Raw genomic sequence first — 10,000 nt, 5'->3', positions numbered from 1 at the left:
GCATTGAAAGCAAAGGTTTAGGCTGACTTTGGAAAACTAAAGCTTGCCTAGATTCTTAAGTCCCAAAGTCCTGTCCACCATGAGTGTGGTGAAACCTGGTCAGGTGTGTCATTCAAATCTGCCACAGTCATGGAAGGCCTGTCAAAAACTGGTGGGATTTTTTCCCTATGTGTTTTTTTTTGTGTGTTATAGTGTGTGCTAATTTTCCCATTGCTATTTGGCAAGTTTCTGCCAGCCACACCCATTGCATCATCCCCATATCATCCCCATATGCTCCTTGGAGGCAATTTTTTCCCTCAGCCAATTAGACAGTCTCTTTTTTTTGTTTTTCTTTCTTGTGAATGAAATGCAGTGAGTGTGAAATAGTATGACATATTTGAAATAGGCATACCCTCCATCCATCCCTTATCTCGCCCATACCCTGTCCCACTCCATACACATATGTTACATTTAGTATTGTTGCATTTATGTTGTATCATGTCTTTTTACTATTCATATATTAAGGTAGATATTATGTTTTAATCTATGACAAAACATTCTCTTTATTGCTTTGTACACGTTATATTTCAATGGTTTATTTGCATTTCTTCTAGCCACACCCACTAAATCAGCCCCATATCCCTTCTAGGGCATCCTCTCCCTCAGCCTCAATTTTACATTGCCTCATGGCATATTAATGGCTTTTTACTCTTCATGTATCTACATGAGTATTTCAGTGTTTTTTTTATTTTTATGAAAAAACATGTTATTTTTCTTGCTTTATTTGTGCAATATTCACTTATCTTATATACTAGTGTTGTATAGGCATGGAAGCTTATTCTCACTTATCTTATTTGAGGGAGAAATAAAATATTTTTTCAGCTATGAAAAACTGAGATAGATTTTTCAAATTAGATGCTCCACTGTGCAGTCTGTATTTGATATATGCCAATGGAATATACATTTCCTGGTGTTTAAATTCAAGCTCTTGAAATGCCAAAGACCAAATTGGCCTTGATGAAATTGGAAAGAACATGCTATTGATACAATTGTGGTTGTTAAAATTTATGGGTTAAACTTATGAATACAAACTTAATATTATGGGATCCATAGTATGGGGTTAATCATGTGTCCTTCAGCAAAAAAATTATTATTTTCACTTAATAATTTTGTATTATCTTCATGTTGACCTGATTACTATATGTGAGAAGTAAACCTATTTTGCTTTTCAGGGGAAAAGACTCTCATGAACGATGGTTAGATTTGCTCGTGCTGATGGCTCCAAGGGCTCCAACAAGCGGGTCCTGGAGGAGCCCACTCCCTGGCATGAATTGGCACCAGCACAAATGCCAGAAAGCAAAGTGGAGGTTAAGGAAACGGCAGAGAGTGTGGGGAAGGGCAAGAAAAAAGGAAAGGCAGTCACTGATGGAAGTGTAAAGAAAGGTGTTGCTAAGAAGAAGAAAAGATTGTTGGATGAAAGTGGTGCAGATACTTTGCAGATGAAGAAGAAAAAATGCATTGCTAAGGATGAGCACATAGATAAAGAAAATGATGAACAAGTAAAATCAGACCAGTTGACGGGGAAAGCAAATTCAGTTGAAGCAACAGGGGTTAAGAAGACGTTGAAGAAAAAGAAGTTGGCAAGTTCAAACAGTAAAGCCAATGGAGATGCTGGGAAGAAAGGTGAAATAAAGGGTAAGAAGAAAAGAAAGCTAGACAAAGCAAATGGAGAAGAGAACAGTAATACTGTACAAATCAAAAAGAAAAAAAGCAGTGCTGATGAATCTGTGAATGTGGAAAAAGTTGAGATAGAGAAAGTAATAGAAAATGAGGAAAACAATAATGAGAAAAGTTCAAATGTAAAGCAAAAGAAAAAGAAGAAAAAGGCACAAAAGAATGATAATGGGAAAGTAGAAGAGAAGAAAGAGTTTGTAATCAATGATAAAAGCCAAAGGGTTAAGGTATTCAAAGATGGGACAGAAAGAACCTGGTTTGACCTCCCCTATGAAGAAGGTCAACGCATGACAAGGTACGACAACATGTGGGTCAAGAAGGAGATGGTAGATAAACTGGAACAACTTAAGGTGACCCTCAAAGGAGAAGGTCATTCAGAGAAGGAGGTGAGTAAAATAGGATTTTTATTTTCTTATTCTTTCTTTATTTGTTAGTATTATTTTATGTATTCATAAATATTTGTAGTATGAATGCAGTGTCTGTACTGGTAGTATCCATGTTTAAGCTGTTCTAATGTCATTGAATGTTTTTTATCAATCAAGATAGATTTCAGTAAAAATAAGTTCTTTGTTTCTTATAATATGTATGTAATGATAAATTCTTCCATGTTTTAGGCAATGAGGAGGATGATGAAAGCAAAACGAAAAGCACATCGAGAGCTAAGGATTGAGCTTATCTATGAACAGAAGGCGGCAGTGCAAGATCAGTTACCAGATGTCAAAAATGAAGGGGTTAAGAAGAAAAAAAATACAACTAAAGATAGGAAACAAGAAATCAAGAAAGTTTCAGATAAGGACAAAAACAAATGTAAATTGAATTCTACAATGGGAATGAAGGAGACAGTTAATAATGATGACAACAAACTTACCTGTTTTAGGTGCCACCAGCCAGGGCATAGAATAGCCGATTGCCCAAATATGGAGTCTAATGATGTTAAGACTGGCAGTGATAATCTGATTACCTGTTTCAAGTGCTCTCAGCCAGGTCACAGGATGGTAGATTGTCCAATGGGGACAGGTACTAAAATTGCTACCACAGGAAATGAGAGTCAGATTACCTGTTTCAAATGCCGGCAACCAGGGCACAGGATAGCTGACTGCCCGACAGTGATGGCCATTGATAATAAAATAGAGACAGGGAATGAGAGTCAGCTCACCTGTTTCAAATGCCGCCAACCAGGGCATAGGATAGCTGACTGCCCAACAATGATGGGCACTGATTATAAAACAGAGGAAGGGAATGAAGGTCAGATAACCTGTTTCAAGTGCCGCCAATCAGGGCACAGGGTAGCTGACTGCCCAGCTGTGATGGGGACAGATGGTGATAAAACAAAGACAAGTAATGAGAACCATATTACCTGTTTCAAATGCCATCAACCAGGGCACAGGATTGCAGACTGTCCAACAGTGGCAGGAATAGAAAATACTAAAGCAGGAAATGATGGTCAGATGACCTGCTTTAATTGCCATGAGCCAGGACACCGGAGAATTGACTGCCCAAAAATGACAGTTAAAGAATCTGGTAGAACCGGAAGTGATAATCAAATCACTTGCTTCAGTTGCCATCAACCTGGGCACAGGATGTCTGACTGCCCAAAAGGGAGAGACTTTGGTAGACAGGGAAGTGATAATCAAATGACCTGCTTCGGTTGCCACCAACCAGGACACAGGATGTCTGACTGCCCAAGAGGGAATGGATTTGGTAGACAGGGAGGGGATAATCAAATGACCTGCTTCAGTTGCCATCAACCTGGGCACAGGATGTCTGACTGCCCAACTGGTAGGCAGGGAAGTGATAATCAAATGACCTGCTTCGGTTGCCACCAACCAGGACACAGGATGTCTGACTGCCCAAGAGGGAATGGATTTGGTAGACAGGGAGGGGATAATCAAATGACCTGCTTCAGTTGCCATCAACCTGGGCACAGGATGTCTGACTGCCCAAAAGGGAGAGACTTTGGTAGACAGGGAGGTGATAATCAAATGACCTGCTTCAGTTGCCATCAACCAGGACACAGGATGTCTGACTGCCCAACTGGTAGGCAGGGAAGTGATAATCAAATGACCTGTTTCAATTGCCATCAGCCAGGACATAGGAGAGCAGATTGCCCATCAGGAATGGGTAGAAATGATAATGGGTCAGGAAGGTACGAAAATCAGCTCACCTGTTTCAAATGTCAACAGCCAGGACACAGGATAGCAGACTGTCCTACAGGTAAAGAATATGGGGGGACAAGACATGATAACCAAATGACTTGTTATAATTGCCATCAGCCGGGGCACAGGATGTCTGATTGTCCAACAGCAGGTAGAGAATATGGTAAAAAAGGAGAGGATAACCAGACATGTTTTAATTGCCATCAGCCAGGACACAAGAGAGCAGATTGCCCATCAGGGATGGAAAGCAATGATGGAAGGGCAAAAAAGGGAAATGAAGTCACCTGTTTCAAATGTCATCAACCAGGGCATAGGATATCTGAATGCCCAAAGGCAACAAAAGATGATGTTCAGACACGGGACGACAAGAAAATTGTTTTTGAAGAAAATGATGTAATGACTCAGTATGATGGTTTCTGGGTGCTGAAAAGTGCTGTGGCATATTTAGATGAGAAGAAAGAACAACATATGAAGGAGGTTATCTCTGCAAGGGGGGATGGAAATGATTCTACGGAGCTAACAAGAGAAGAACAGATAATATTCCAAAGGGGCATAAAAAAAGAAAAGAGACGAGAGCATTATCTTCTCAAGAAGCACCTGAGTGGTTCTAAAGTGGATCCCCCTCAAGAAAGAAACAAAATTGAAGTAGCAATTGCAGCAAGTAAAAGTGATGTCTCTAACAGAAGCAATAGGAATGAGCAGTGGCAGGAATCGGAAGTTGTTAAGTTTGATGGGTATTTTGTCAAGAAGGAATCTGCAGACAGACTTAATAAATTAAGAGGTAAATAGCAATAGAAAGGCATTGATGAAATAATTAAAGCTTCTTGGCACAGGAACATTATTTACTGGAGTTTTGATTATTCTAATAGACTGAAATGAATTGTTGAATTTGATTTATATGAAAGGAAACACACTAAAAATATGTATTTTGCAGGTCGCCTTAGAAAGGAAGGGGTATCTGAAGAGGAGCTGCAAAGTATCATGCAAAGAGAACGTCGGAAAGAAGAAAGGTTGCTCAAGAATGAAAGAAAGTTAGTGTGCCTTAAATGCCGCCAGCCTGGGCACATGGTATCAACGTGCCCAATGTTGAATGAGGAATCAGGATCTAGTGGCCAGATAGATATCTGTTATACAGTAAGTAGGACAGTTAATGATAAATGGGGTTTCTTTGGTAAATAGTAGAGTAGTAAATGATGAATAATATACAGTACAGTATCAAATAGCCTTTTTATGTTAATGTATATAGGCACAACAAACTCAGTTATGTCATTAATTAATTTTTTTTTTCATCAGTGTGGTTCAACTGAACACAAGTGTAGTGAATGTACACTGAAGCAGAAAGGCTCAGAATTTTCCCATGCAACATGTTTTATATGTGGAGAGATGGGTCACATTGCCAAGGAGTGTTCAGATAATCCACGTGGTCTATACCCAAAAGGAGGAGCTTGCCGAGTTTGTGGATCAGTTGAACATTTACGCAAGGATTGTCCAGATCTCCAGGTAAGAACTCTTGTGCTTCTTGTCTGTTAACCTATTAACAACAGGGCTGTTTTTCAAACATGGAAGCCTAATGACTCAGGCTATTCGCCCGCATTGGCCGCTGTCAAGCGCTATACGCTCGATCACCCGGCATGCCGGCCAAGAGGATAGCCATGGTGAAATATCTCATCCCTGCCGGCTGATGCTGCCACCACTTAATGTGATATCTTCTTACCTGTCGTTAAGGTGTTTAGGTCTATAGGGATGTGTAGGTGAATGCTTGAAAATATGGAAATATGAAAATATTGGAGATATTATTTTAAGAATATAATTTTTGTTGGTGCCATACTAATCCATAGCACTCTGAATGATTGTTTATTTGTAGCAGTAGCTCAAGTCTTGTATTAAGACTGATAAATAGTACTAAGGCCAATGTGAATAATGTTTATGACTGATAATTGTGAACACTACCACTTAAAAATGGTAATTCCTATCAGCTTCAGAATAGAATAGCATTTTTGCATCAGATAAGTGAGTTGGTTAGATGCATCATTCAACAGTCTTGTTTTTTAACTTCAGTTAATTCAACAATATCCATTATTATTGTTAAAGGAGGCATTGCAGCTCATTTAGAGTGTAATGATCATATCCTTATTTAAAAAATGAGACCTAAATCATGTATAAAAGCAAATATATATTGTAAAGGCTACAGAATACATTTAAGTGGCTCGAGTGTTACCAGGATAAAATTACTATACTTGAATGATGCTCATGACATATATTTGTTACTGATCACCTTTCTGCAACCAGCAAAGGTACATATAACCTGTTTATTCTGTGGAAACTTCTAATAACTAGTGCTTTTTTCGCCAGGAGGAGAATGAGAAATCAACACTGACAGTTGGCAGAATGGATGGCAATGCCTTGGAAGCTTTGGATAATCTTGAAAAAGTGGACTTGAAAGCAGGAACTACACCTGGCAAAGAGGAAGTGAAGGTTGTCAAATTTTGATGAGGAAGTCATTCAAAACCTGCTGTACAAGTGCAACCTCCTCTTAAGCCATTGAGGACAGGGGTTTTCTATGTTGTGTCATGTATGTCTTTTAGGCCTAACTGGATCGTCATGCATGATATGACACCCATCTGCAATGAGTCAAAGTCAAAATTAAGTGAGGGGAGTTGTGTTAACCCTTTCCCGACGGGGCACTCGCTACGCGAAGACCCCTATGCCGGGCGATTGCAATATTGCATTGAAATCGTCACACTGGCATGACGCCCCGGCATCGGGAGTTTGGCTGTGTCACACGGGTGTGACGCACCGTCGTCATAGGGTTAAGGGATGATGTTTGTGTGAAAGCCACTTTTGGGGAAGGGTATGTTTACAAAATGGGAATCAATATGCTATGATTCAGGCACCACTGTGTGACAGTGGATATTAACTGTGTTCAGTTATATAGGGAATACTTTTTCATCATGTGGTTTTGCACATCATGTGATTGTTTGGTTCCTCTTGTTATGTATTCACTTTATACTGTGTTGGTTTATAAATAGTAGCAAATCAGTACACTGAGATAATCAGTGTATAATAAAGTCTATGTAGAAATACATAGCATATATTGTTATTAATAAAATTGATACTGAATACATGTTTTATCACCCTGAATTTATTATTCATGATTTGTAATAATTTGAGTAATCATATTGTCCAAGTGTATTTTGTGTTAAAGCTTAAAAGCTATGCAATAGTCAAATTTTCTACTATATTTAATACTTTTTTTGAATCAACTAGGGTTTCAAGACAGATTATTCTTAGCTTTCCTGTTTAGTTTTATGATACAAGATATATCAACTTCTATGAATAATGAAAATACTGATTTTTATCAAGAAAATATTCACAGAAATGAACAGATTTCTGTGCATTTAAGGACTAGACTATACTATCATGGAAAATAAAGTGCACTAAATATTCTAATTGGAAGTTGTAATTGTAAGTCCTTTCGTAATCTTTGTTCAAAATTTTTCTTTCTGGTTTTGCACACTATTTTTTCTCATGACTTCTCTTGCACAAAGAAGATACATGGAGGTCCTGTTTGGTAAACAGATAATCTTATTTCATGGAATACCACAAATTTGCATAAGTGCAGTTTCCTGTACTAAATAAAGTCTGTTTGTCTCATGATTTCATGCAAGAAATTCTGTGGCTATCTCAGAGAAACATAACAAATAGAATATATTTTGAATTGCTATACACATATATACAAAAGTATGTAAAATATATTTTAGTATAACATTATTCTTTTATGAAGTAAAGAAAAAGTTTACCTTTACCTCCACATAAAACGTTTCTTTAGACATTCTATTCTTATGTTCCATTATGATGCTGTAGTTATGGAGAAGAATGCTTTTGGTTGGAAAAAAAAAAAAGTTACCATAAATTTGTATTCCATCCTGTGAAAGCAATGTGCCATAAGATTTTGCAGTTTATCTTCAATGTTTTTTGTTGCAACTGAGTTTGATTTCACAACCCCAATGAAAAGTTTATTGTACAGTATATTTCAGTATCTGGCTACCTCAGTGGTAGCACATGAACCTTCCACTCAGAAAGTCTGCGTTCATGAGAAAGTTCCCACTGTTGCCAGATGTTACCTCCCTGAGATGAGAAAGGGATGGGGAGTTAAGTTACCCATTACAGTTTTTCTGTTTACAAAGTCATAGCCAGGACTAACTCAGGCCCCAATTGGGTGGAGAGGGGTATTGGGCCTTGGTACCATGACTTGGTAAACACTCTTGGACTTGCATCATCTCTTCACTATGTCATTCATTGGCAAGCTTTTAACATTTAAGCTAGTTGCACTTGTCTCATGCAAAGCAAGGTTGAGCCCTGCTGTGGCATTAGCTTGGGAGAGGCTGACATTTCAGGTAATGGTCTCTACCAGTCAAAATGAAAGTTTTTGATAGGAGACTGTTCTTAACTATTGAAAATAAATTAGTTTGAATAAAACTAGTTACATACATTTTACTTTTTTTTTGAGCTGCAACAACCTAATGACAGTGAGAAAATCAGCCATGTTAATAATTTTCATCTAGTGTGATTACTGTTGGTTTCAAACCATACTTTGAAATGCCTTGGTGTAAAACCTATAAATTGCTTAACCTATCAATATTTTTCAGATAAAGTACTCTTATAGGAAAAAAAATCAGGACCTCATTAACTTCAACTTTAATATGACTAAGAACTTGGGTCTTGTCAATTATCAAATAAAGGGAAATAGAACATATTATAAATATTTTTTTGTTTATTTTGGAGTACACTAACAATTAGCCAAATGTGACATGAACAGACAGACCCCCCCCCCCCCAACTAAGAAAAAGACCGCATTCATATAAATCTTTAAACTATATGAGACAGTGTGAAAATCAACCATGTTAACAGTTTTCATCTATTGCAACTACTGTTGTTCTTTCATTTGTTTCAATAGCTCATTCTTTAACCTACGGTGCTCCATTTTTAGTTTCTTCTTGATGGAATTGCTTAAGGTTATCTTTTCTGCCTTGGAAAGAGCTTTAGACTTATTCCCATTTGTTCGACTGGCCAAAATGGATTCCTTATTTTTCTTTTCCACAGTTTTGAGCTCTTCAATAGCTTCTTTTTTCACCCAAACCCCTTGAAACTGGGTCATGATGTCATTCTCTTCAAACTGGATTGACATGAAGGCATCCTTTGGTGCAGCGCTCTGGTCTGATTTGTTTATTTCCCCTTTCTTGCTCTTTTTTGTCTTGCTTTCCTTTTTCTTTGACTTTACTGCGTTGTCTGCTTCTGTTTCTTTCTCTTCTGTCTCTTCTTGCTGGGACGATGGCTCCTCCTCAGCAGTGAGGCCAGTGTTCTTTTTCTTGGCCTTTTTTGGCTTTGGTTCTGATACATCCTCTTCCTCTGCCTTCACTTTCTTTTTCTTTTCTGTCTTCTTTTTACTTTTAGGTTCTTTAGCAGTCTGGGGCTTTAATGTCTTCTGGATGTCTTTCAGCTTCTTGGGTTTCTTTTCTGCCTTCTTGAACAATTCCATTCTGAGCTGCTTGTGTGCTCTTCTTCTGGCTTTCAACAGTTTCATCTTCTTCTGCAAAGAAAATAGTAAACATATTAGTCGGGACTTATTCTTGGCTTTTGGGGATCTCAAGTCTATATATCTTTTTAGATCTATATATTGGTCCATTGTTTTCTGGAATAAATTGGTAAAAAGGTGAAAAGTAGGGTGCTACTTTGTGGTCACACTTTTCTAGGTAGAGCCTTCTAATTCAATTGAAGAACAAATAACAACTAAATTTAAATGTTTAATATTTAATGTAAGGCTACTGGAGATATCAAATCTCACTTTTAAAAAAATAATTGAAAAATATTTTTTGGGAAAAAAGGAAAGAAGTAAGGGAGTTCTGTAGGTAATGTTGTGGTTCCTCCTCCCTTTAAAAATAAAAATCCTTCTGATTTGAGTTGTGAACATAGAGAGCGACTTTGAGGGCATTGATAAAGGTATAGGTTAGACTGAAAAACTTAACCGTGAATGAGATATAATTAAGGTGTTTTGACTATAATGCAATCGTGATGGAGATAATGAAAACATGTTAATTACATCAATAGCATTGAAAGTTATTAAGGCTCAT

At 37.6% G+C, this 10,000-nt stretch overlaps 2 protein-coding genes across 4 annotated transcripts in view; one reads left to right on the top strand and one right to left on the bottom strand.

Moving 5' to 3' along the window:
* LOC122267459 (uncharacterized) overlaps nt 1–6,989 on the top strand; it is an 8,124-nt gene extending 1,135 nt beyond the window's left edge. For both annotated transcript variants that reach the window (XM_043037518.2, XM_086538576.1), the window contains exons 2-6: nt 1,212–2,099; nt 2,328–4,650; nt 4,804–5,003; nt 5,163–5,369; nt 6,222–6,989. In XM_043037518.2, coding sequence (XP_042893452.2) covers nt 1,233–2,099; nt 2,328–4,650; nt 4,804–5,003; nt 5,163–5,369; nt 6,222–6,359 — 3,735 coding nt within the window. In that variant the 5' untranslated portion in view covers nt 1,212–1,232 and the 3' untranslated portion in view covers nt 6,360–6,989. The remainder of the gene's footprint in view (nt 1–1,211; nt 2,100–2,327; nt 4,651–4,803; nt 5,004–5,162; nt 5,370–6,221) is intronic.
* A 1,639-nt stretch (nt 6,990–8,628) lies between these two features.
* The window catches only part of LOC122267460 (uncharacterized), a 3,694-nt gene continuing 2,322 nt past the window's right edge, over nt 8,629–10,000 (bottom strand). For both annotated transcript variants that reach the window (XM_043037524.2, XM_043037523.2), the window contains exon 3: nt 8,629–9,459. In XM_043037524.2, the coding sequence (XP_042893458.2) occupies nt 8,797–9,459 (663 nt within the window). In that variant the 3' untranslated portion in view covers nt 8,629–8,796. The remainder of the gene's footprint in view (nt 9,460–10,000) is intronic.

Source organism: Penaeus japonicus, unplaced genomic scaffold, assembly GCF_977035675.1.
Source record: "Penaeus japonicus unplaced genomic scaffold, GWHDUDI00000001_assembly GWHDUDI00000007, whole genome shotgun sequence".
NCBI lineage: Eukaryota > Metazoa > Arthropoda > Malacostraca > Decapoda > Penaeidae > Penaeus > Penaeus japonicus.
This window is presented reverse-complemented; position numbering and strand designations above follow the sequence as displayed.